Genomic DNA, 27135 nt, shown 5'->3' with positions numbered 1-27135 from the left:
GTGTTGTCTTTTTTGTATACATACTGACTTATTACATGCTATGCATTTAAGTAACTTGCACACAGATCAAAATGAAATGAGTGGAAAATGTACTTAATCCCATCTTTTGCTGATTTTTCCTTTTAGTATTATTGCACTCACTACCACTCTCTCACTCAGCCCTTCCTAAAAGATGGGTCCAGGGCCATTATTAATATTTATTGCATTTGCAAAAGAGAGGTTATAATGATCTAAGGCATGGTCTTATACTGCTCGGCAGAGAGGCTTGCTTTAAGAACATGGAACACAGAGCTGCTGACCAAGTCTTGATAAATCTAGAGTCTGTAGGTTCTAGTACCCAGCTCCATATAAATGAAATATATTTTCTGTATGTTACATCTTCATATGTTCTATTTAATGTATATTCCATTAAGCTTTGAAATATTTTTATAACATATTTTGATATATTTCATTCCCTTGTTTGTGCATACACCTGAAAGCAGTAGAACATACAGTCTCGCAGAAGATTTTAGTCCCTCGTAATCTTTCACATCAATTTGTTAATGATCAAATCACAGGATTTTGCACAAAATATCTCTTATCCTCAACTTAACTCAAGTTAGTTTTGACAAATGAAACACACAAAACATCAAGTCATTAATCACTCTTTTTTTAATTTAAAGCTCTGATACTGTAGTAATCCCCCTACTGGGTGAATGTTTGCTATGTAATATTGGAGCTAGACAAGGTTACACATGGTGACATCCACAGAAAGTGTGTTGGGGGGGGACATTAGCATTCTTAGCAACCAGTGGCCAGAAGACTGGCTATGATGTCACGTTGCCAGGCAACAGCCAAAAGAGAATCTGCAGCCTCATTCTTCATTTGAATAGTCGTCTGGTAGAGGGGCTGAGTGTTGTCCAATCAGAGGCTATTACAGGGGCCACAACTGTGACACTGCTGTCATTTAAAAAAAGTCCAAAAACTGAGAATTTTTGTAAAACACTGTGGCTTTCGGTACAGAATTAAAATCTCTTCCTCTGCTGTGTAGAGTGTGTTTACTTAAATCTAATTCATTTAGAGATACTGGTAGGGTCAACTTGAGGCCACTATGTGGACATAACACAATTATGCTAGATGAAATGAAACAACTGACAGCAGCCTTTAAAAGAGGGGAAATTGATAGTGGCATGCTAAATGACCAGTAATGCAACAAATAAGACAATAACAGGGTGTGGTGAGGACTGGTGAAGCACAGGGTTGGGTATCAGAAAATCAACAGAGTTTCTGTACGTCTGTCTGAAAACAGAATCATCTGCAAATAAAAGCCAGACGTCATTTTAATAATTAATCAAAAGTTTTGCCTACACAGCATGTTAATAGCTCCTAATAGCAGCCACTGAGCTACTCGCAATTAAATTTGTGCATTTCCTGATCAACTAACAGCCTGTGTTTCGTGGTGAAATGTGGACCAGACTCAAACACATGCTGGACTGGTCAATATTTAATCAGAATAACGATTCCTGGATCTGTAAATGAAAAGCTACAGCAGTTAAGGAGCTTTTAAAATCAGAGGTACAGCTGCTTACATATGCAAACAGGCCATAGTAACAAAGTTTATTATGTAGACTGTGAATCAAACAGAGTATGCCTTGTGGTAGGTACACACACACACACACACACACACACATTTGGGGGGATATAATTGAAATCTTACTTAGGGACCCCCATTCAAATCACTTTATTGTTTTGTATGCAAGAATAAATATGAATAAATACTTAAGTTTCATGAGTTTAATAATTGCTAAAGGGAAACACAATAAAAAAAGAATATACAGGGAAAACAGAACCTTTAAACAACAATTATTAATACATTAATAATTTATACATTAATATGTCAGTAATGTTTTTTCTGCCAGTAATATGCTTGACAAAACTACAGTACGGTACAAAAGTCAGAGCTCACTTTTCATTTATGTAATTTCCATTTTTCAAAATCAGGGGAAAAAACAGAAAACATATATTTTGCAGAAAATTATACAGAAACAACAACAACTAAATAGAATATATTTTTCAGTATACAGCCTGTCCACCCTTTGCCTTTTTAAAGAAATCTGCAGGGGTATTTTTCCACACCTCCACAGTTTAGTCTTAGAAGTTGCTTGCATTTTATCACAATCCAAGTCTGGACTCTGGGGTGGTCAGTCCATTGTTCTGACAACACCAGCAGCTTCTTTATTTGATTTGCATATTTTCTTTTTTTTCTCTATTTCCTTTTCTCAGTAAGGACTTTTTTGACAGCTACATGTCTTTACAGACTCATAGTGTTGAGTTGTGTTCTCACAGTGGAAGGATGGACAGAAACACCTGTGGATTTTTTCAGATCTGAAGCAACAGTGGAGCTTGACTTTCTCCTCTCTCCTTTTTTCACTTATAATTCCTGTGACTTTTCTTTATGCAAGTGGATTATCTTATATCTCCTCCTCTCAATATCTCCTGAAAAATGAATGACTTGTACTTATTAGTCATTTTGACTGGACATTAAATAAATGACATTTGGTGGTCTATGACATTTGCACAGTAGTGTGCAGACTCACTTTGTGGCTTGGGGACACTAAACCTATACTGCAAAAAGCAACAGCTCTGCTTACACATACACACACACACATACACACACACACACACACACACACACACACACACACACACAATTCACCCTCTGATACATTTAAGTGCTCATTAGCTGCTACAGAAGAAATGGACACTCTAAGAAACCGTCTTTTCCGGCTGTGTAGAAGGCCTAATGCTGATTGTGGTTGAGCTTGGTAGAAAGTCATAAAAAGGGTGACTGGAAGAGCACAGGGCACTAATGCTCTCCTAATTAGGTGTGGTTAGTCACTTGAGACAGAAGCTTATGCCCATAAAACAATTTGTCCTGCCCAAACAGCATTTGAGTCATGTTGAGTTTGTATAGCCATATTGTTGAACAAGTGTGGACTGTAAAGCAAGAAAATGTCTTTTCTTCCTCAGTATTACTGATATATAAAAATGATAGCTTTATGCTCTAAACTTGTCATTTGCATTAGTACACCCTTAAAACCAGGTTCGTTAAGGGTTCTTTAGTAAAGGCAATGGTTCTATATAGAGAGAACCCTACAAATTAATAAATTGTTTTTTACATGGTTAAATGGCACCTGTCTATGATGGAAAATGTGTTATGGTTCTTTAAAGAGCCTTTTAAGATCTTTACAGAGTTTGCAAAAAATCATCAACGCAGACATTCACCAGAATAGACATTGAAGGCTCAGACATTTGGTATATAAATGAATGTAAAACCACTAATAGAAACCACTGCGATTCTTAATCTAAATTAAAAAAGGAATTAACTATTATTAATGAAATATAATTAACAATAAGTACTTCCACCAGTTCTCCCTGGTGTTTAGTTGAAAAACTTAGCTGGTCTTGCAGGGTTTCCAGAAATATTTGAGTCACCAATGGATATAAATACCCTAATTCAAGCATAAGTGAAAAACAAGTAATAGTAGTGCAAACTGCTAGAGTGCATAACAATGCCAGTAAATAATCTTGCTACAATGCCTCATTATCATTTGAATGGCTCTCATATGAGAGCAATCTCAAAATTACTGAAGCTTTTGCTGTATTTAGTCCACAGACTGAGCTCTCCATGTAAAACAATATCAAAAGAACAGATATCACACATATACCTGAGTTACATGACATCTTTATTCTTTTGGCTTCCTTAATCAGATGACTCATAGCAATGTCTTGCATGCAGTTTAGCCATAGACTACAAGCTCAATGCATGTGTAAAATATGGCATCTATTACCTGTGCTTATGTAATCAAAACATTCATTTTGTATAAATGTAGATTTCACTGACAGTAAAAGTTTTTAGTACAGGTATAATACACGTACAGAACAGTATACCATATATCAGCATCGCAGCATTCTTTATGTGGGAATCATATCATGGGTCTTTAAAGAGAAGTAGTAGGTTAGAAACAAAGTAAGAAGTTACCTGATAAAATTTCATAACAAAAATGTAAACAAATGCAAGGATCAAGAATCAAATCTGTCTGTTTGATGACACTTTATCTCTGGCAGTTGTAATCAGTAGTCAACCAAAAGCTTTGCTCTATTTCAGTCTTAGATAATATTTCAGATAATGCATGAGGAGCATGCTCAGTTTGCAAAGATGTTTCTTGAAAATACACACCAAACTCAAATATAGAGGTTCTTCCCTTTCATCGCTGACCAGGGAATTTGACAAATGGAAACGTGCAGCCAAACAAAGTGTCTCCAGTATATTTTCTTATCGCTGTGCATTTACAAAAACACATACCCACGAACTATAAAAAGCAAAGTGACTATACAGTATGCAATACAGACATGATGAGAAAGTCACTCAAATTTAACTAAAAGCTGTTGAGAAAGAGGAAAGTAGTTAATGTACCACATCTCTTTGATTACATAGTTTTCATCTTCCAAAATATTACATAGTCCATACCTAATCGAAAAAATTTGCTATAGAATGCATAGCCACACAATACATTTGCTTGTAGGAATAATAAAAGGATCAGTCTGACAAAGACAACCTTCAGCATGACTGTTGGTCAGAGTGTGGTATGAAGACTTTGGGAGCAAACAGAAAGTTTGTCCAGAGAAATACAAAAAAGGAGCAGATGAGGCCAGGATGCTGTAGGACTAAGTCGCTTCAAATGAATGGATCTTTAGCTGTTTCTTGCCTGAGAGTGTTGAAAGAAGTACTCCTGGGTTTATACACATCTATTTACTCTACTTTGTAAAATTGTACATTAAAACAGTTAATTAAAGCTTGGCTGTGTACAGTAGATTCTCAAGAAATGCAGAGATGTACATTTAATACACTCTAAAAAGTGATGTGTTAACAACAAACTTGTGTTATCCATTTTAACACTTTTTGTGTCATATTGTTTTCTGATTTAACACATTCTGTGTTAAAAGCAACCCCAAATGTGTTATCCAGAACTGTGTAAAGAAATATTTCAACACATTCTGTGTTAAAAGTAACACAAAATGTGTTGTGTCCAACTGAACACACTGATGTGTCTTGTTAGAGACAGAATGTGTTGTTTTTTTAACACGTGTTTTAAGAATGTAGTATTTGTTCAGGAACAGATGAACTTGTTTGTACTGTATGCTCATGATGGAGACAGGCCGTGAATAGGCACATAAACTAATGGCTTTCTAGTGTGGTTAAGAGGCACCTGAGAGGCATAAAGCCATTTTGAAATACTGGACAAGATAGGCGACTGTCTTCTGTTTTACTACGGGCGGGTGTTGTAATTTTTATTGGACAGCAAAGAAACCCACTGACGCAAAATATAGTCATTTTCTTTTTTTAAAACCTTCAACACATCAACTCTCTAACTCTTTTTCTTTAAATAATAGAGGTAAAGTAGCACAAAGTCTTAAAAACAATGTCATTAAGAACATGACTTTTTAAGAAAAAAATAGATTGTTGAATAATATGGTATTAAAATGCAAGACACTAGATGCAGAAACACGCATGACTTCATATGGTCCTGTCAACCTTCTCAGAGAAACAGCATAGAATGTGCAGCCTCATTATATAGCCACATCAATCACTGCCACATTTCAGGCACTAACCTTCATATGAAACTCAAGTAAGGTTTGTCATTTTGGCATAGACAGCCACCCTTAGAAAGGAGGATAGTTGATCCCTCGAAAGCTGTAAACACTTTGTCTCCTTACATCAATTTTTTGAGGATTTTTTCTACCATTTCACGTTCATTTCTTTCGCTCCTTGTTATCCTTTCCTTTGACCTCCTTTTCCCTTTTGTCCTTCTCATATTTGTCCTTGCCACCCTGTGTTACGTTGTCATATGATGGTGGTATGGCTGTGGATGGAGTTGTGTCACCTTTGTCTGAAGTGGAATGGTTGTTAAAGTTGTCTCTGGCCACTGAGTCCTTGTGTGAGACCTTTCCGTTCTCCTGTGGAGTGTCTTTGTACGTGTTGGAGGCCTGTTTCATACTGTGTCTTACAACGTGTGTCCTGTAGGCTCTTTGAATGATGACAGCCGACATGTCCTCCTGTTTGCGCCGCAGTGTTGTGGTGATGGGCTCGTAGGACACTTTGGATGGGTTGGAGGCCATGAAGCGGTCCTCCATCTGTCCGCGAAGGACGTCCATCTCACCGCCTTCCCCGAGGACGTGTTTCGTAAAAGCAAACAAGATGTCCAGGCAGTGGATTCGTTCCCCACTCACCATTGGGAGGTCCATGTTGATCAGCTGGATCTTATTCGGCTTGGGTATACGCAGAGGAGGGTCCAAAGCATCAGCAAAATCAGACAATTTGTTGTATTCCATGAACTGTGTGGCCTTGGGGTCAAATTTCTCCCACACCTCGTAGAACATCTCAAAGTCATCCTCGCTTAATGGCTCTGCGCTCTCCTCTGTGGCCACGCTGAAGTTTTCAAGGATCACAGCTATGTACATGTTCACCACGATCAAAAAGCATATAATGATGTAGCTCACAAAGAAGAAGATGCCTACAGATGGGCTGCCACAGTCGCCCTTAACTTTGCTGCCAGGGTGTTCCTTAGTAGGGTCACAGTCAGGAGGCTTGGTATTGAGGATCGGTGACAGGAGAGAATCCCAGCCTGCAGAAGTGGTGATCTGAAACAAACAGATCATGCTGTTGCCAAACGTCTCAAAGTTAAACATGTCGTCAATGCCGGCTTCCTTCTTGACATAGGCGAAGTTCGACATGCCGAAGATAGCGTAGATGAACATGACTAAAAAGAGGAGAAGGCCGATGTTGAACAGAGCTGGTAGGGACATCATCAAAGCAAACAGAAGGGTGCGTATTCCCCTGGCGCCCTTGATAAGGCGAAGAATCCGGCCGATCCGAGCAAGCCGAATGACGCGTAACAACGTCGGCGAGACAAAGTACTCAATGACCCCAGAAACACAGGTGCCTGTTGAAAAGGGGGAAACATTAGAAATGCTATAACATGTTATTCCTCCAAATGTAAAATCATTTACAATTTCTGATCATAAACAAGTTGCCAGATCTTACCAACTATTGACAGAATGACCACTACAAAGTCAAAGATGTTCCAGCCAACTGTGAAGAAGTATTGTCGAAGAGAGATCATCTTCAGCGCACATTCCATTGTGAATAGCACAATGAAGATCAGATTAATCCAGTAAAGAATTGCCTTCTGGCTTTCTGACTGATCTTCTGTCTCCACCATCATCGTGACCATATTAAGGCATATAAGAATCATAATGCAGATGTCAAAGGCTTGATTTGTCACAATGTCAAAGATAAAACCCTGGAGCTTGTTCTGAAATACACAAGAAAAAATGGCATGAAGCATGTTTAATATTTAGTTTCATTTTGGCCATTGAGTACGTTATTCATTTTTCAGCATCAGACAAAAGCAAGAAACATGTATTAAACAGACAATTATACAAAAGCTTCAACTACTAAATATAACAGCATTTTTTTCAGTATTCAGCAAGTAAGACTTGTTTTCATTCTTTCAAAGAAATCTTCAGTGATATTTCTCCACAGCTCAGTCTTAGAAGTTGCATTTTCTCATGATTCAAATAATCCCAAACATTGTCAGTGGTGTCAACGTCTGGACTCTGGGGTGGTCAGTCTATTGTTCTGAGAACATCAACAGCTTCTGTGTTTGATTTACAAATTTTCTTCCTTGTCTTTCTTTTCTCAGTAAGAGCATCCTGACAGCTACACATCCTTTCAGAGCCACAGTGTTGAGCTGTCTTCTCACAGCAGAAGGATGGACAGAAGCACCTGTGGACTTTTTTCAGCTCTGAAGCAAGAGTGCTTGACTTTCTCTTCTCTGATGAAAGATGAAAGCTTTAAGTGCTGTTTATCTGATGATGACGGTTTTGGTGGTCTACCAGGTCTTGCAAGGTTGTTAGGATGTTCTCTGTACCTTTTAATCATTTTTTAAAACTCAATTTTTTATCTTTGCTTTAATCTACCCCTTCCTATCGCAAGTGGATTATCTTAAATCTAATCTCCTGAAAAATGAATATGTTGCACTTAATGTCTGTTTTGAGTGGAAATTATATAAATGAAGGGTCACTCTCATGTTTGCACAGTACTGTATATAAATATATCAGTGGAATTTCTTACTGCTGGCCGGGGAATTGGTTTTTGCAGCTTCTTTGAGCCCAGTTTCTTCATAGCATTGTAATATTTCTTCTGTTCCTCTGTCATAAAAATGTCCTGACCTCCAAAGTAAATGGGAAAAACAGAACAATTAAATTTAGGATGAAACTTTCATAACACAAAACTCATCTAAGAGTTCAGTGCTTACACTCTTTAGTCAAGAACCACTCTTAATTGTTTCTTGGTTTGGATGCGCAGTCCTAGGAAAGATTTATAATTGGTTTTTACATTACATACAGGTTCTTTAAAGGGAAATTCCACCGATTTTGCTAAATTCCTTAATCATTCAATGGTTTAGATGTAAACAAAATAATTTGGAGTAGGTTTGGTGTGTAATGCCCCTTTCTAGAGAGATTTACCAAATCAGAATAGTTCACCGTTATAGCACTAGGAACCAGACGTCCAAACAGTAATATAAAATATTACTTCAGGATCACTTCTGTGTTTCCTCTCAAAACTACATTTTCAGCTGAGATCAATGCGCACAAGCTAATGTGCTTTTGTAGTTACTAGCCTGTAGCTACAGCCGCTCAACATGGCTAACGCCAGTGTTGTATCTGATTCGGTTCCCCCTCAAATTCATGTTCCCTTTGACAATTCAGGTCCTTGGGCGCATGCATTCACTAAACAGATAACAATGCCAAGCCACACTGGAACTACAGAAAGCGGAAAGGTTCAAAAAAGGTTTTTACGTCTGCTGTATTCACCGAATCAGTAACGAACAGGCCAAAAATAATTTATCAGCATGATTGTTTACTGTATTTTCAAATTGAAAATAATATTTATCACAGAATCTTTATTATGCCGTGTTAGCTTGGGTGCATTTATATTGGGGATTGGGTGAAAACACACGGCCATTCAATCTTTTTATGAACGCTCTCTGTAGTTCCAGTGTTGCTTGTTGTTGAATACATAAGCTATGACACTGTGTGATGTAACACCACCAACGCAAAGCGGATGTCGGGTGGAGAGGTACATGCAAAATGTCATTACGTCAAAATGTTAGAGGAGCTACAAGCATTATTTTAAAAGATTAATTATATGAATTAAACGGACAAAGAAAATAAAAAACAAAAATACAACTTTTTTTCAACATTTGATAGCGTCAGGACCTCAAACTGGTTAAGATACTTATCTTTTTCTTCTGCTGGTTGAAGTTGTCAATAATGACACCAATGAAGAGATTCAAAGTGAAGAAGGATCCAAATATGATGAAGCCTACAAAGTAGATGTACATAACAAGGTTTGCTTCATACTTGGGCTGTTCATCTACCTACAGATACAAACAGAAACAGTATACATTAGTAATACTGCAGACGCCTTGAAACTGTGAACTACAGTCATCCACAATCCACAGGTTGGGAATAGTAATTTAGGATTACTATAATAGCACAGACTTACATTGCGAGAATCTACTGCTGCATACATAATGTCCATCCAGCCCTTGAACGTAGCCTTGAGGGGAAAGAGGAAAAGAAAATATAAAATCAATTAAACTAAACAGGAACATGAGCCTTTTCCAATCTCAAAAGTTAGGATAGTGTGTGAAATTCTAATAAAAACAGAAAGCAGTCATTAGTTAATACTCTTTCAGTTGAAGTAAATTGAAAATGGTACTAAAATGTGATATTTGATGTTTTATCTTACAAACTACTTTGTTTTTTGTAAATATACACTCATTTTAAATTTGCCTGCAACACATTCTTCAACACAGTCTTCAGCGGTGCAACCGTGCAAGGCTTTGGTTGCCGTATTTTGAGCTTAATAAGACATATTTTCAATGGGAGGCAGTGTTGGACTTCAGGCAGGTCAGTCTAGTACCCACACTCTTTGATTACACAGCCATGCTTTTTCAAGGACCAAGCCTTTCCTGTATGCTCCTTTTACACCTAAGCATGATTGCATTACCTGATTAAGATGTCTTTCAATTTTATTCTAGTCCTAAATTGACCCTGTCCAAAATTTTTTGGAACGTGTTGAAGGTCTCAATTTCAGAATAAACATATACTTAGAAAAAAACAATTAAGTTGATAAGATAAAGCATCACATATCTTATCAATATAGTTTCTGTTCAAATACAGGTCAAAGTAGACTTTAAAATCACTGCTTATTTGCATTTTACCTACTGTCTCAACTTTTTTTGGAATTTGGGTTTGTACAAAAACAGGTCTGCATTATTCAGTTAATTCTAACAACAGACACATCACTGAAACAAGCTCTTTGATTCTAAATCATAAAAGGACACCTTACCACTTGCAGCAAGGCCAGATATCCTGCTCCAACATTGTCAAAGTTAATCTTCAGATTTTTCCAACGGGCAGTATTATTGCCTAGTTGCTCACACTCCGTTTTATTCGTGACCTCTGTCTCATTAAAGCGAGCTCCTGAGGTTATGTTTACACACTCATAGAACTTTCCAGCAAACAGATTGACACCCATGATGCTGAAGATGAGCCAGAAGATGAGACAGACCAGCAGCACATTCATGATTGAGGGAATGGCACCAAGAAGAGCATTGACAACCACCTATCAGAGAGCCATAAAACACCGTATTACAATATTGTGATACACTGAGACTCCTCGTGGAAGCACTTTATTTTACAGCTATATTTTGAATCATAGCTACCATGTAATAAAAAAGGGATTATTTGCAAAGAAAAGGGAACCTCAATAAGCCTTTCTTCACTTCCTGAATACTTCATTCCAGGCTGTATTGACAGACAAGACTTCATGGACATCTCTTAACACAGACATGAGTTTTGTTGTCATGGTGGTAATTAAGCCACCATGTATTTAAAAATATTATGCATGAACTGAAAAATAAAGTGCAACCTGTAAACATTACTTGAGCTGTTTTGACTGGTCATGGTAAAGAGAGGAGAACACAAGAGTGAAGCGAATAACTGCCAAATGCACAAATCGGTAAAGGCACCACAACAGCACACTTAACAATGCTGACATTAACAACAACAGCTACCACAGGGGACAAGGCAGGGAAACCAGGATAAGGAAAAGAAGGGAAAGTGTTCTCTACAAGCCACACTGTAGATCTGCTGTTTTTCTTTATGTTACACAACTAAAGTACAATTGAACAAAAACGGAATAAGAAACCTTGTTGAGGCACCATCATGTCACACATGTTTACTGCAAATGAACACATGAAAAACAAATGAAAACACATGATAAAGTCACGCAGCAGGCGACACATACTGACGCAGTGTGCAGTTTTCAAAAACATCAATACAGATCCAGTACAGTGACGAAAGGCTAGTCATGCAGATGGGAGAATTCAGTGGCTACCACGTGAGGAAAGGCCATTGTAGCAGCAGCACTGCATGGAAAACTCAGCCCAACAAAAACATGCAAGTGTTTGATCAATGCTGGCTCTATCAAGCCCTCCCGGAAATCTCCCATCCCCCTGCTGTTATGTAAGCAAGCACATCTATCTCCACTCTGTACTGTCACTACCAATTCCCCATTGGTCAATGTCCAGTAAAACAATGTCGATGACGACAAACGTTGCATTGCATCAGGGGAAAGTCCATAACAGACCACCCAATTTGGTCACACATTGCATTACATTCAAGTCATAAATCCATATGTAGGCATTCTATAGACAAATACGCATGCTACCAACATGCAAGTCCAATTGTGCTTTAATGATTTGAATTAATGTCTCTTTCATTTTTAAAATTTTAATTTTCAATTTTCAAATAATATATTTAAAAAACAAAAACAAATATTTAATTTATATGTGTGTAAAATGTCTTGTTAGGGTAGATAGCATATACTTTTTTGCAGCGTAATCAAGCTAACATTAGTATGGCGGCAAATTTCACTTCCAATTTAACTTTCAATTAACAACAAAGACATAGTTGAGCCGGGTAGCGTAGCATTTTGATCTAAATTCATTAATTAAATGGAATTTTTTGCAACGTTGTGTACATCTTGTCCAGCCTCACAAAAGTACCTACGAAAGAATACATTTTTAGGCGGAGCATGGATTTTCCAAGAGTGTTTGGTGAAAATTTTTGATTGGCTTTAACATAAATTATTTCATGAGATAATAATAAGTACATAATGTATTTTAATATGTAAAATATGCAACAAAATATGTAAAAACAAACAAACAAAAAAACAACAGAAATACATTATTTGAAGTGATGGGATTATGGGCAGCTATGCAGCAGTTCACTTGACTGACAGAGCTTTTCTTTCAGGATAATGGAGGCTAAATCTAATGTTCTGAAAAACACATTTGGCTGGAACAGTCAGAGGAAGAGACAAGGAAAAGAAAGCGTCTGTACATTGGAAGCCTCACCACATGCATGCACACAACTCATTCCACTATGTGCACTATGCTTTAAAGGATCATTAACACTGAGGCCCTGCTTCAAACAAACAATAGGAACTCACTTAAAGCACAGTGATCACTATCTTCAATCAGCTAACGCTCATGTTTAGGTTCCACTAGGTCAGACCATTATTTGATGATGAAAAATGTGTTACTCTTGCACTGTGGCAAAGTTTGGGGACATCTTGTGTTTCAAAACAAGAAAGCATGTTTTCCCAGCTGATTTGTAATTATGCTCTACATCAGTCAGGATTTCAGGATATGCTACTTGTCAGCATACCCCTTTAATATGTTAAAGCTGATAAGCTGATAGATCCTGTTATTTCTCTTTGCAAAAACTACAAAGCTGAAGGAACAACTGAAAAAAGTGCCAGCTTGTGAATAATGCCAAAACCCACACATTTTTTCCCCTTGTTGTGCTGTCAACACTCATCAGCACTTTAAACAATAGTTCAAAACAAAACTCTAAATTCATCACTTAGGCAAAATCTATTCTTCATGCCAAGGAAGACATTTTGATGAACATTAATTGATGTTTTAATTGATGATTAATTGATAAACATAATTGATTGTTGTAAAATATACCCAATGTATTAGTAGAAAGCCGTTCCATGTGAACAAAACAGTCGCATGTGTTCTTCCTTATTTAATAGAAAAGTAACACTGAAAATCAAACAATGCTTGGAAAATATCTGAAGAAGGCAGACTGTCCCCAGACTTTTGATGGTCAGTGTTTAAGTACAATTAAAAAAAACTGATTCACATAGGTTTCCACATTAATAAAATATATTGCATCAGCTTATTTATATTTACAGGCCTATGCAAAAGTTTAGGTGCCCCTGGTCCCTTGTTGATTTTCCAAGTGAAAATGAGTTCATCCTCTACAGAGAGCACACTTTTGCACATTTTAATAAACAATTACTGTTTACTTGTTGAATTTAATATATTTGAAAAAAATAAAACAAAACATTAAATGTGCAAAAATTACGTCCCCTTTTTATGTTTTATTTTTTTCCAGCATGTTAGAAAAAATTCAGAATAGAAATTGTGGAATTATAGTTTAGTTTCTTCCCTGTAGACAATGTGTTAACTCATTTTTACTCAGAAAACCAGGGGGTGTTCAGACGTTTGCACATGACTGATGTATTTTATTCATTTGGAAATGATGTACAGCATGTTATGCTTTTCTCAGCACTGTCAGGAAGTGAAGCTGCTCAGTAGCAGCTCTATCTCTTACCCTCATTCCCTCGAAGCGTGAGAGTGCTCGGAGAGGTCTCAGGGCCCTCAGTGTACGCAGAGATTTGATGGCAGTGAGCTCCGAGCAATCAAGGGCGTTGGCCACCAGACTGATCAGAGAGACCTACACACACAGTTCATGCAGATGATGTAATCAGGAGCCACTTCTCTCATCTGCCTCTCTCCTCTCTCTCTCTCCTTCTCTCTCCATCTCTTTACTCCCTTGAGTAGTAGCCTTAGACCCACAAATGGCTAATCCATTCACTCACTCAATCCTTGCCAAACACTATCACACACTCACCACATGCAGCTGAACTCTTTTCTTCCCACACATACACACAATAACAGAGACTGCAGCAAGAAAAATATGAGCAAGTTAATTTTGTTTTAGAGCTATCACCCAAAAATAACATTTAGAAAATTGCGAAATAAGGACATACATCGACAATAAGGAAGTCCAGCCAGCACCAGGCATTGGTGAAGTATTTAGCAAATCCATAAGCTAGCCATTTCAAAAGCATCTCCAACATGAAGACGTAGGTGAAAACTTTATCTGCATATTCCAAAACCATCTTCAATCTCTTGTACTCCTCAATGTATATGTCTTCAAATGCCTGGAAAAAAACACTTGTATTATATTTTGATATACGCAATGCTACATTTCACACTTCAAATAAAATCTTTTTTCCCCACACAAGCTCTCCCACCTCAACCCCCCTGCCTCCTCACCAGTGCTCCACTGCTGAGCAGGATCATAAAGATGATGAAGGATTCAAACCAGTTGTGCTCCACTATCCTATAACAGGTACGTCTGACGGTCCACCATGTCTTCCACCTGCCCTTCTCCACACTCACCTGACAACACGGAAACCTGCGTACACAGCCTGGGGAAGCACAAGCAAGAGGGAGAGATACAAAAATATAGAAGTGGGGTGACAGAAGTACATCCTGCCGCTATCATAAGAAAACCTCATATGTCTAACTTCAGAGAACAGACTTACATTTAATGTAGGCTAACCCCATAAATGGCCAGGACACTCCAAAGTGGGTCATCAACACCATCATCAACACTGTTTAATGCATGTACGCTAAATATCCAAAAGTTTATAGACAGCCCTACTGATTAGTAAATTCATCAATTTTAAGATGCAGCCATTGCTGAAATAGATATTCAAATGCACATAGAGCTTGCATAATCTCCACAGAAAGACATTCCCACGGAATGATGGAATGATCTGGAGTAGCCGCACATGAGCTTCTATCCATATCAGATAAGTAAGACATGAACAAGTCTACAAAAATATTTGGACACAGAATGTACTGAAGCCTGTGACCATTGTGACTATACTTTGTAACTATTTTTTACACTGAGAGCAAATCTGACCACGGTTTGATAAATTGCACCCAGTTGTTGACGGTTAGGCACCATGGCTCACCATCTGTGAAGCAGGCCTCTGGATCCATAGACTCTTCCAGCTCAAAGTCCAGTGACTCTCCTCCCTCCCTCAGGGGCCTGATGTCCACTGTGCTGCCCTCAGAAGAGCTCATCACCGATAGCTTCTGCAAGAGCAGTCCAGACACAGCACACATTTCCATGACAACGTCTCAGCTGGGGCCGGCCGCCGCAGCGTCGCCAGGGAGATGACACACGGAGTCAATCATTTTAGCCGAGTCATGTGGCTAGCTTGTGAGGCCAGGCCTAGGTCTTTGTGAACTCAAGACTACATCCTGATGCTCATGCAGCGGCAACCAAATGTACCTACAGACTTGCACAATATTTAAATGCAGCTTAGCGTGTGATTCAATTGGCCTTTGCTTTGAATGTTTTGTAATCAGGCCTGTAGGTAAAATTGACTGCAATTCATTTGTGTGGCATGCATTAACATGGCTGATCTTTAGCTGCGATGTGAATTTCAAAATATGAATATGTCAGTCATTTCAAGTCACCCTTCATGTAAATAAGCATTTGAAGAGCAAGGGTACAAAAGAGAATTCATTCACAATGACATGGTTTCTTTTCTTGATATGAGCACAAAAGTCACATTTACTTTATTCCAGTGAACAAGACGCAGGCTTCTAAGTTAAGTTAAAAGTTATTATTGGGCTAATGGCAGCGTCATGCTGTGCACCTTTTTCAGAGGCAACACTGAGGGGGCTGTAAAAATCTCAGCTATTTTACACCTGTCAAAAATAAACAGTTCATTAATAATACATGATGGTTTCAGTTTTCTCGCTATGCAGTGACAGGTTTTGATCATGTTACTATTGAATCACAACAATTATATCATAATGTTGGTCGTCTTTGAGAGCAAAATTATAGTATTTTGCTTAGGAGTCATTAAAGTACTCATTTTAAGCACATATGATAGTCAACAAGGTCCATAAAGAGCCACCCTGCAGTGCCACTCTAGAAACATGCACCAGCCAACAGCAGTCTGCTGTGAAGGGACCCAACTAATGCAGCACTAGGAATGATGTAAGCATATGAAATCCAGATTTATAAGCTGCTCCCTGGATTTTTGCCTCAAACCATAGTACATGACTTGCATTGCAAATACAAGTTACTCCTGCTATTTATTTCAAAGGCCATGCCACTCAGCAGCCAATTATGTTTCTGTAATGCTAATGTTATTTACTGTTCTATAAATTTAAATATAAAATAATTTTTTACTGAATCTTTTCACTTCTGATAGTAATCTGCTTTCATCATTCCAATATAGAGAATGTGAAATGTCAACAAACATTTCTGAGACTCATTCAATGACTTATCCAATGAATTTTGATATTATGAAGCAAAATCCATTCCTTCAGGTCGATGTAATCGGAGTGGGCACTCTCTGACATTTCAGTGCGTACAATAGCAAGAAGGCAAACCAGACCATGAGACATCTATCAATGAAATGAGCAATGCTGCTCATTCAAGATGTGACAGTCTTGCAAAACATCATATATAAAAATGTAAAACATGGGTAAATAATGGAACTAAAATATAATTTCTACTATATGAGAGAGAAGAAGAAAATGAAACTGTGATCAGGCAAAAAATAAAAGGGAATGAGCCATCTCAAAAGGTGAATGCCTATGTCTCTTTTTCATGAATGGTAAATGCAATCTCCATGGTAGGTGTGGAATGTACTATAAACGGGTCTTACAAGTCTCCTCTCTGAAAACCTTGAGAGCATCTCAGAAAGAGCTGCAATAACAAAGCGGGTTTAGGGGGGTAAGTCTGCAAGAAGAAAAGATTATCTTGTACCGGTTAAGGAATATCAGCTAAAAGCACATTTTATCAAACTTCTTGAGAAATGAAAGTTATAAAGTAGAACTTCAGGTTTACAGGCTGCTACAACCTCAAACCACATGGAGTATGAATGACCGCACAGGAAAATCTGATGCATTTTAATGTGTTACAGTCAACTGACCATTAATACGTTTTCTATCTGAAGTAATCTAAATCAATGTAATCTAATGACAGAATTCTTAATTCCATTACTTGTTAATGTAGAGCTTACATGTACCTTAAATGGTACGTCTTTTCAATAATAGTACAGTGGCAGACCATATCAGCGACCCTAGGACAAGCTGGACAATCTTTTCATTCTAAACAAAGATATGACTGACCCTTCGCTAAAACCCTTGCCTAAAAACCAATTCCCCAATCATTGCTAAGGCACCTCTAACAAGCTTACAGAATGTTTGCTTTCATTCTCTCTCTCTCTCTCTCTCTCTCTCTCTCTCTCTCTCTCTCTCTCTCTCTTTCTCTCTTTCTCTCTCTCTCTCTCTTTCTCTCTCTCTCTCCCTATCTCCTCATCTTTCTCCTCATTTCATGCATACTGGTTCCTGATTCCACAACAGCAGGGTAGGTGGTGGTATTCATAATTGGCTTGTGATTAACAGAAGAAGAACCCTGTCTCATTGAGCGCACTCGCAGTCCCCATTTGTGCATTCCCATGAGGATTGGAAGGGCGTAGAGTGTCTCATTTCTTATTTTGCCGTTAAAGTAGGTGCTTACAAGCACAAGTGTGTTTACAGCTGCTTGACTAACATAGCAGACCTTGTCATTGAACTGCATAATGCCTATAATCTGTATTTGGCCACAGTGGATAAGCAAATCAGTTAATTAAAAAAAAAAAAACAAGTAACTTAATTTCGGCAGGTACAGTTTATGCACCTGTAAGCTGTAAGTCTTTTCCAAATGCACGCTTTAAAACCTACTGACCTTGAGGTCTCTTGCACTTTACATCCCCACATTGTTGAAGTCACTAGAATGCATTTCAGAACACAAACTGTGTGAACAACCAGAATATGCTGCAATACTGTTAGAAGTTCCATTGCATGCACTTCCATCTGCACACTGAGATCATCATAGGACCTAACTGTTTGTCTTGTCCTCATGTACCAAAAAAGGAAAATTTTAATATTTCATAACTTCCACCATTTCTAAACAAGTGCTACTTTTCAGCAACCCAAAGCAGATGTAATAAGCAAGATGCAACTTTTTTCTGTGGCCCCTTAGCATCCCCCCTACGTACCCCCCTGGCACAGTCCCCAATTTGAGAACCACTGATGTAGGCTATAATAAAAATTGCAGCTCTTGTGGAAATTGTACTTCTTCAAATTGTGATTTTGATATAAAAACGATTAATCTTTCAGTTATACAGGCTAGATAACTAAACTTTTGAATGCACTGCTCCAGTGTTTTAAATTTGCCACTGAAAACTCCATAGTTGACATAACAGGCTCAAAAGTTGCAGTAACAAGAGGCTTAGCGAAGGGTCAGTTCATATAGTTTTATTTAAAAGATACACATCTAAAACTCTTTCATTTATTTTAATGAAAAATAGGTCCTAATTGACTCTGTAACAAGTCAAGTCAGCCACCTTACCTCTTTATCTTCCTCCATGTCAGAAGAGTAGCTGCTGAAATCCTCCATGTTGTGGCACTCTGGGTCAGACTCTGCAGTGGCTATGGGCACAGTGACAGTCAAGCCAGAGTTGACAATGAAATTCTCAGAGTCGTTGTCTGCTCCTGCTACTGTTTTCATAGATCCTGGGTCTTTGCTCAGCTCTACTGTGGTATGATTGGAGATATCAGTCAGCTTCTTGCTGTTTTTTAGTCCATCCTCCTCTGATGCCTTTTTCTTTCTCCTTCTGAGGCAGGCACTCTGAAAGTAGCGGCGCAGACAAGCCTTAAGGAAAGCGATGCCTCTCTCGATGCGGCCCACAGCAATCTGTAAGTTGTTCAATTCACTGTCATCATCTGTGGCTGCCAGGTTATCTGCACTAAAGGAGCTGAGCAGCAAGGCCAGGAACAGGTTCAGAACCTGAAAGAGTTGAGATTGGAAGTCACTACAGGTACAGTCTTAATCTACTACGTACCACTTGGTAAAGTATCCTATTATATCCATTTTTTACATTATGACATTCTGGTCATTCAGTGTTTCAGTATCACATACAGTATCATTTTTCATATTTGCATACTGCAATTAGCAATTAACCCAATTACACACAAAAAAATGAATCAAAGGGGTTGTTTGATTCCTTTTTTAAATGTAAAATTCAGAAAGCTCTGAAATCCTGTAAATATATGCATACCACAAGATTTCCGATCACCATGACCATGAGGAAGACAATTAGGCACTTGGGCTGTCCAGAAACCACCATGCAGTCCCACATGGTCTCGATCCACTCCCCACATAGTACGCGGAACACAATTAGAAACGAGTGGAAGAAATCACACATGTGCCAGCGAGGGAGGCTCCCATCTGTTGAGATGTTCATCACGTTTATCTTGTAGCTCTTCCCAAACAACTGCATGCCCACCACAGCAAAGATGAAGACGATGATTGCCAGGACAAGTGTCAAGTTGCTGAGGGCACCCAGCGAGTTGCCAATGATCTTGATCAGCATGTTTAGAGTGGGCCATGACTTTGCCAGCTTAAAGACCCTCAGCTATGACGAGAAGATTTACCAAGTTAAAATATAGTCAACTATCATGGCAAATGCACTGGCAATATGAGTTGAACTGTCAGTCATTACAAGCTTTTCTTACTGATTAAACCTTTGACATTTGAAGAACAGTATAGCACTGTGCAAAAATCAGAACATTTTTAAAATTCCCAGTCAAAACGGCCAGTAAGTACAAGTTATTTATTCTTCAGGAGATATATCAGAGAAGATTAGATATAAGAGTGTATAATTGCATAAGGAAGAGCACAGTCAAAGGGAAATAAGTGAAAAAAAAAGTTTCCAAAACTGGAGAAAATGACATGCAAGACCTGGTAGATCACCAAAACCAGCAGATAAACAGTACTTAAAGCTTCCATCTTTGAGATAGACAAGAAAATCAAGCTCCACTGTTGCTTCAGATCTGAAAAAATCCACAGGTGTTTCTGTCCATCCTTCCACTGTGAGAAGACAACTCAATGATATGGGTCTGAAAGGATGTGTAGCTGTAAACGCATTAAAGGAAAAAAAAAAGAAAATTTGCTAATGAAATGAAGAAGGTATGGGTGTTCTGACCATGCCAGAGTCCAGACCTCAACATCACTGAATTGTTTGGGATTACTTGAATTGTGAGAAGCAGAAAATGCAACCAACTCCTGAGACTGAAATTTGCAGGTGTAGAAAGGAAACTCTTTATTTCACTGGAAAACTGAAAGCGAGTCTCCCAAACAGAACGGAAGGCGTGATAAAGGTAAAGTGTTGAGTAACTTTTTGTTTGTCTTTTTTATTCTGACACTGAAAAATGAATAACGTGTAATTAACGGGCATTTTTTGACCTGAAATTGTATAAATGAAGGGTCGTCTCTGACTTTTGCACAGTATTTTAAGTACGATATGAATACTGTCTTTAACAGGTAGCTTTCTTACCAGCCGGAATGACCTAAGAACAGACATTCCAGATACGTTGGCCAACCCAAGTTCCATGAGACTCAGACTGACAATGATACTATCAAATATGTTCCAGCCTTCTTGGAAGTAATAATAAGGGTCCAAAGCTATGATCTTGAAGATCATCTCAGCTGTGAAGATGCCTGTGAAAACCTGGACATAAAAGTGTTCTGTCGATCAAATGCAAGCAAGCATACCCACTAGCTTAAGTCTTTTAATGAACCCTAATGACCCAATTGTGGGCCCTCACTTAAGTTCCTCACTCTCATAGCTACATGAAGTTCAAATAAATTTCATAGTAAAAAACATAGGAATTCACAAAAAGTTACTAAATATTAATTGTAATAATATATTACACATATCAATATTAATATATAACTGCATTATAAGTCTGTGATTCAAGGAGCTTAGTCTAATTTAGGTGATAAGTTGTCTATACAATATTCTTGTTGTTTCAGAATATTAAATACTACGCAAAATGACTTAAAATGCTCTTACATAGTTTCCCACTGCAAGCATTGCACCGAAATCCTTATCCATGGGGTGATGCTCCATGGCCATGAATACTGTATTCATTACAATACAGATAGTAATGGACAAATCCACTAATGGGTCCATCACAACCATGTGAACTGTTTTCTTTATTTTCACCCATGTTGGACTGCACTCCCAGATTAAAAAAGTATGGGCAAACCTATACCAACACGGATGGCACTTCTGCCTAGACTCCTCCAACTCTGGAACATTAAAAAAGAATACACTAAGTAAATACAGACATTGTACTATAAGTGAATAAATCCAGTAGAATAATAGAAAAAAAAGAATACCATATATGAATCACAATGCTTTTAGGCTAGATAAAGCCAAGTATTTATCCTAATATAATGTAATATAACCCTCATGAACACATAGCACACACAATTTAGGCATGGTACATAGGACGGAAAACATTTCATCTATATAGATTTGAATTCATCTGAATCCTAGATTTGAATGCACCCACCTTCCATAGTGTTGGTGATAATACTGGCTACACTCAGAGCTCTCTGTCTGGCTATCTGGTCATCCAGGTACCCTGGTGAGGGCTGATGAGAGTCATATCTCATCCTGTACTCCTCTTGTGTATCCTCCTGGGTAAGATATCATCATGAACATGTGATTAGATGTTATTATAGACTTTATAGTATGACACCATAAAGCACCTATAGCACTTTGAATAAAGCAGTGCTTTGAATTTACTTGATTCAAATGTATATACCATTTCCACATAAATAAAATACAAATCAACACAGTTATGGGCAAAAGTAAATGAACTGAAAAACAAAACTGTGGCAATGTAATTTTATTTTATTAAATTATGTGGACTGGGATGCATTTAATTAAAGTAAATTCAATGCATTAGTTTTTAGCATTGACATGGTTATAGGAAATACGGCCCTGTATGATAATGGCTCCATCAACTACTTGTAATGAGTTAGTGAAATGCTTTCTATTCAACATATGGCAATAATGTCAACTGAATTTTGTAAAAAAAATGTATTGCTGTTTTTTACCAAATTCCACAATATATTATGCGCTAAAAAGTAATGCATTGAATTTATTGCCATATGAAAACAATATACTATGTCTTTTAGTAGTACTTATGTTGAATTCCGTCAATGTCATGTGGAAATGTACACATTTTAATTAAGTAAATTCAATGCATCACCTTTTTCGTAGTGCAGTCCAGATAATCCAAAGCAAAATATTCTACAGTGCTCAACAGAAATCTTTTGTTGGCCACTTTCGAGCCTAGAAGGCATATTTCTTTATGTCTAACATTCTGCTAGACAAAAAAAATAAAAGGTTGTGAGAGTTACATTAATGTGACTTGCATTTCAACCAAGAACAAACTGCGTGTCCCAGGACAAGCGAGAACAGGGTGCATCACCAAGCTTTCCTTACATTGTCATCTGTAGTGGCTTTATCTATGGTCACCTCGGGCAGCAGCAGTCCAGCGGGCGAGCTGGGCAGCGAGCGTCCGGCCACGAGTGATACCACACCATTGCAGTCCACAGAGCAACGCACTTTGCCATTGGTGGGCAGGAGAATGCGTGGGCTCAAGCTGCCTTTACTAACAGTACTGTAAAGCCGCTCTGAGCGGTGTGGCAGGAACAGCGAGCCTCTCTGGCTGCCTGTGTCCTCAAACGCACTGTGCTCGTCATCTGCAAAGTCGTTCTCTGATCCCAGCCGGCCACGAAAACTAAAGATGCTAGCTCTGCTGTCCCGGCGCGGCGTGAAGACTGAACCCTGGATGCTCAGGACAGACTGGAGAAAGAAAGAGGCCTCACACTCAGCTCTCATATCAACATCACTTCAGGTGGCCATGAACTGATGACCTGAAGATCATGAAGCTCATGAATGGCAAATGGTACAAGCAATCTCCATGGTAGGTGTGGTTTGTACAATAACTGAGGCTTTTCGATGTTCATGCTGAACAAAATATAATAAACAATAAAGATGATGACGTTGATGATGATGGCAATGTCAATGATGATGATGATGATGATGATGGTGACGAAGGGCAAATAAAAAATAAAAGCATGGCTGCTGTTGTAAAGCTGTTTTTGATAAAGATGATACTACAAATGACAAATAAGGCAATGAGATGAGAGCAGAAAACAAAAAGGCTGCCAAAAAATGCTGAAAATACAACCACATTTCTAAAAAAAGTTGGGACGCTGTGCAGAATGTAAATAAAAACTGAATGGAATGACGTGCAAATCATTGCTGTAATTTTGAAAGTGAAATATTTTCCCATTCTTGTTTGATACAGGATTTCAGCTGCTCAACAGTTTGGGGGCTCATTGTCGTATTTTTCATTTCATAATGCGCCAAATGTCATCTGGATGGCAGCATATGTTGCCAAAACGTGTATATATCGTTCAGCATTAATGCTGCCTTCACAGATGTGCACGTCACCCATGCCATGTACACTAAGGCACCCCTATAGCATCATGAATACTGGCTTTTGAACTGTGCACTGATAACAAGCTGAGTGCTCTGTAGCCTGGAGGACATAGCGCCCATGATTTCCAAAAAGAATGTCAAATGTTGAATTGTTGGACCACAGCACACTTTTCCACTTCACCCCAGTCCATTTTAAATGAGATCAGGCCCAGAGAAGGTGGCAGCATTTCTAGATCCTGTTTATATATGGTTTCTTCTTTGCGTTTTAGAGCTTAAACTTGCATTTGTGGATGCAGTGATGACCTGTTTTCACAGACAGTAGTTTTCAAAAGTAGTTTTCAGTGTTCCTGAGCCCATGCAGCGATTTCCACTACAGTATCATGTCTGTTTTTAATGCAGTGCCGCCTGAGGACCCAAATATCATGGCCAGCAAATACTGTTTTTTTGCCTTGTCCTTTGCATACAGAGATTTCTCTGGATTCTCTGAATCTTTTAATGAAATTATGTACCATAGATGATGAAAAGCAAAATCATTGCTCTTTTATGTTGAGAAACGTTATTCTTGAATTGTTGCACTATTTGCTCGTGCAGTCTTTCACAGAGTGGTGAACCCCTCCTCATCTTTACTTCTGAAAGACTCAGCCTCTCTGTGATGCTTTTTTATACCCAGTCATGTTACTGACTTGTTGCCAATCAACCACCAGGTGTTTTTTTTAGCATTACACAACTTTACCAGCCTTTTGTTGCCCCAGTCCCAACTTTTTGCAACGTGTTATTGGCATCAAATTCAAAATGGGCATACATTTTTCAAAAAACAATAACATTTCTTAGTTTCAACATTTGATATGTTGTCTTTGTACTATTTTCAATTAAATACAGGGTTTAAATGATTTGCACATCATTGCATTTTGTTTTTACTTACATTTTGCACAGCATCTCAACTTTTTTGAACAATGGAAAAGATGGTGAGGAAGAAAAATGACAATACAGCATATAAAAGCGCAATGAAACTGATGAATGATATGGAAATAAGATGGTGGTGATGTCTGGCACTGATCCTTCTTTAAAAGCGATGTGGACAAACATTTGAATCACACAAAAGCTTGGGAAATCTAACTTATTGAGTGGTATAGCATTCAATGTACATCAACACTATATGAGTAGAGAATGATTCCTGACCTGGTGAGGAGATGTGTACGTCCTATCATACGGCAGTCGGTTTCCATCTAATGAGAACCTGAAGCTGGGCCTTCTAATGCTGCTCTCTGACTCGGAATTGTGGACCTTTTCACAGTCTCCTTTCTCCTCCTCCTCTTCTCTCTGCTTCCTCTTCTTCTTCCGGTTGCGTCGTTCTTTGGCACTTTTGGAACTGAGTTTGGAGGCTTCGGAAGAAGTGTCTGTCATTCCTCCACTAAAATCCCCACTGTCATACCCTGCAGCCACTGCCTAATGAACATGCACAATACAGAAAATACTCAGGCCAAATGAATCTTATTATAAATCATTTGGTCACACTTTATTTGGATGGTCCCCTAGATGCCCTACAAATTCTTAAATCATTAACAAACTTTCTGGTGATATTCAGTTGATTATCAACAACATGATTGTTAGAGTTAGGTTTAGGAGTAGGTGTAGGTTTTGCCTTGAGGTTTGGGTTGGGGTCAGGGATAGATTTAATAAAATCTTTCACACTGAACTTGAAGTTCAGTTGCATTTAGTGTAAATTTAGTTGAATATTACTTAAAGACACGCTGAACATTTACAAAGCATCTACAGTGGACCATCCAAATAACACTCAACTTGAAGTTCCATTGCATTTAACAGAAGTTTAGTTGAATATTACTTAGGGATATACTGAGCATTTACAAAGCACCTACAGTGGACCATCCAAATAAAGTGTAACCCAAACTTTATTTTCTTTCTGTTTTCTATTGTTCTCTCATGCAGTTGTATTAATTATTAGCACTTTAAGCTGCTTTATAACGTGACTCAATACATAGTTTTCACAAGAATAAAGTATATTACATTACATCAGCACATTTTATCTTTCAGTGTTGATGTAAAATATCATTGCTGTCTGAACAAAACCTGGTATCTCCATTTTTTGTTGTTTTTTTTGATTTTTTAAAGGATTTGAAAAAGCCAGCCGTGGTTTACATTGTGTTAAATATGCAGGATATGAACCAATAAAAATGGTCCAAAATTTCCACTTAAATTTAAGAATGTTTTTATTTCATCCAGTGTAAAGTTACCATTCTGTGGATACAACATTTTGTTCTGTATTTCACATTTTGTTCACGCAGATTTTGAGTACACAATTCATTCAGTGCATTACTCTTGTCAGCGTAGTGCCCCACCCCTGATTTTAAACCACAAACTGACTGATAGTGTGGAGCTTGTATACTCTACTGGGAATAAGCAATACAGCTCATTAGACTCTGGTGAGAAATAGCAGGAATTTAATGGCCAGACAATTCTACTCTCTACACTTAAGTCCTCTACAGATAATGATTTAAAGTCACCCAGAGATATACAGCATTCCTTGTGCAGTACATTTTAAACCAGTCTATATTTGTGAAGAATGTCTACATGCAGTAGAAGTCCATTTCCACGTTACTAGTTTTCCACTAGTTAACTTGTATTGGTGGCTGTGGTTCAATTATATTCACATTCCAAGCAATACAACCAGTACAGGTAAATAATACACTTAAATGGACCTGTGCATCAGCCTGTTGTTTCTTGAGCTGCTCGAGCATGGCCTGGAACTCTTCCTCTTTCTGCTGAGCTTCCGCAATGGTAGCCTGGTTCTGTTCCTCATAGGCCATGGCCACCACAGCCAGGATCAGATTCACAAGGTAGAAGGAGCCCAGAAAGATGACCAGCACAAAGAAGATCATGTAGGTCTTCCCTGAAGCACGAAGAGTCTGCAAAAACGCACCATCAGTTACAACCACATTGACACGTAAACTCCACTGTGCAGGGAAACTATCACTGTAATATTACAATCTTCTAGAAACATTAAGATGGGTTTCCATTCTAAACCAGCAAGAGCACACCTGATTCTACTCATTAAATCAGCTAGTCTCAGTCTTCAAACAACTGGTTATGTATGTTCGTGGTTTGTTGGAATGAAAACCTGCAGCCACACCAGCCCTTTGCGGATATGATTTTAAACCACTGCATTAAGACATAAACCGATAGAAGCATTACATTTACATTTACAGCATTTAGCAGACGCTCTTATCCAGAGCGACTTACAAAAAAAAAGAAGCCTTGGTGTCATTTTAAAATATCATTTTTTGTGTTGTACTTTTATTTTTTTAAGGGCTACAAATTATCTGACATATAAATTATATTTTCTGTAAAAACCTAGATGACAAAGTGATGCCAGGGTTCTTACCTCAGGTAAGGGGGCATCCTTCCCCGATAGAGTTCCAGTTTATTTCCCCTAACTCTGCGAAAGTTGGGCCTCATCATCATGTACATAGTAAACT

The 27135-nt window shown here is 38.2% G+C and overlaps 1 protein-coding gene across 1 annotated transcript in view; it reads right to left on the bottom strand.

Annotated features, from left to right (window-relative positions):
• Positions 1-5137: 5137 nt before the first annotated feature.
• Positions 5138-27135, bottom strand: part of scn1laa (sodium channel, voltage-gated, type I-like, alpha) — a 44764-nt gene continuing 22766 nt past the window's right edge. Inside the window, exons 10-27 of the mRNA XM_036567420.1 lie at positions 26359-26565; positions 24821-25087; positions 22637-22999; positions 21696-21822; positions 21191-21429; positions 20672-20845; positions 19394-19750; positions 18685-19122; positions 15239-15362; positions 14532-14686; positions 14243-14416; positions 13804-13926; positions 10463-10738; positions 9614-9667; positions 9348-9485; positions 8177-8281; positions 7085-7355; positions 5138-6983 (exon numbers count right to left, since the gene is read on the bottom strand). Coding sequence (XP_036423313.1) covers positions 5794-6983; positions 7085-7355; positions 8177-8281; positions 9348-9485; positions 9614-9667; positions 10463-10738; positions 13804-13926; positions 14243-14416; positions 14532-14686; positions 15239-15362; positions 18685-19122; positions 19394-19750; positions 20672-20845; positions 21191-21429; positions 21696-21822; positions 22637-22999; positions 24821-25087; positions 26359-26565 — 4782 coding nt within the window. The 3' untranslated portion in view covers positions 5138-5793. The remainder of the gene's footprint in view (positions 6984-7084; positions 7356-8176; positions 8282-9347; positions 9486-9613; positions 9668-10462; positions 10739-13803; positions 13927-14242; positions 14417-14531; positions 14687-15238; positions 15363-18684; positions 19123-19393; positions 19751-20671; positions 20846-21190; positions 21430-21695; positions 21823-22636; positions 23000-24820; positions 25088-26358; positions 26566-27135) is intronic.

The sequence above is a fragment of the Colossoma macropomum genome, unplaced genomic scaffold (genome assembly GCF_904425465.1).
Source record: "Colossoma macropomum unplaced genomic scaffold, Colossoma_macropomum, whole genome shotgun sequence".
Lineage (NCBI taxonomy): Eukaryota > Metazoa > Chordata > Actinopteri > Characiformes > Serrasalmidae > Colossoma > Colossoma macropomum.
Note: the sequence above shows the minus strand (reverse complement) of the source record. Positions and strands in the feature narration are given on the sequence as shown.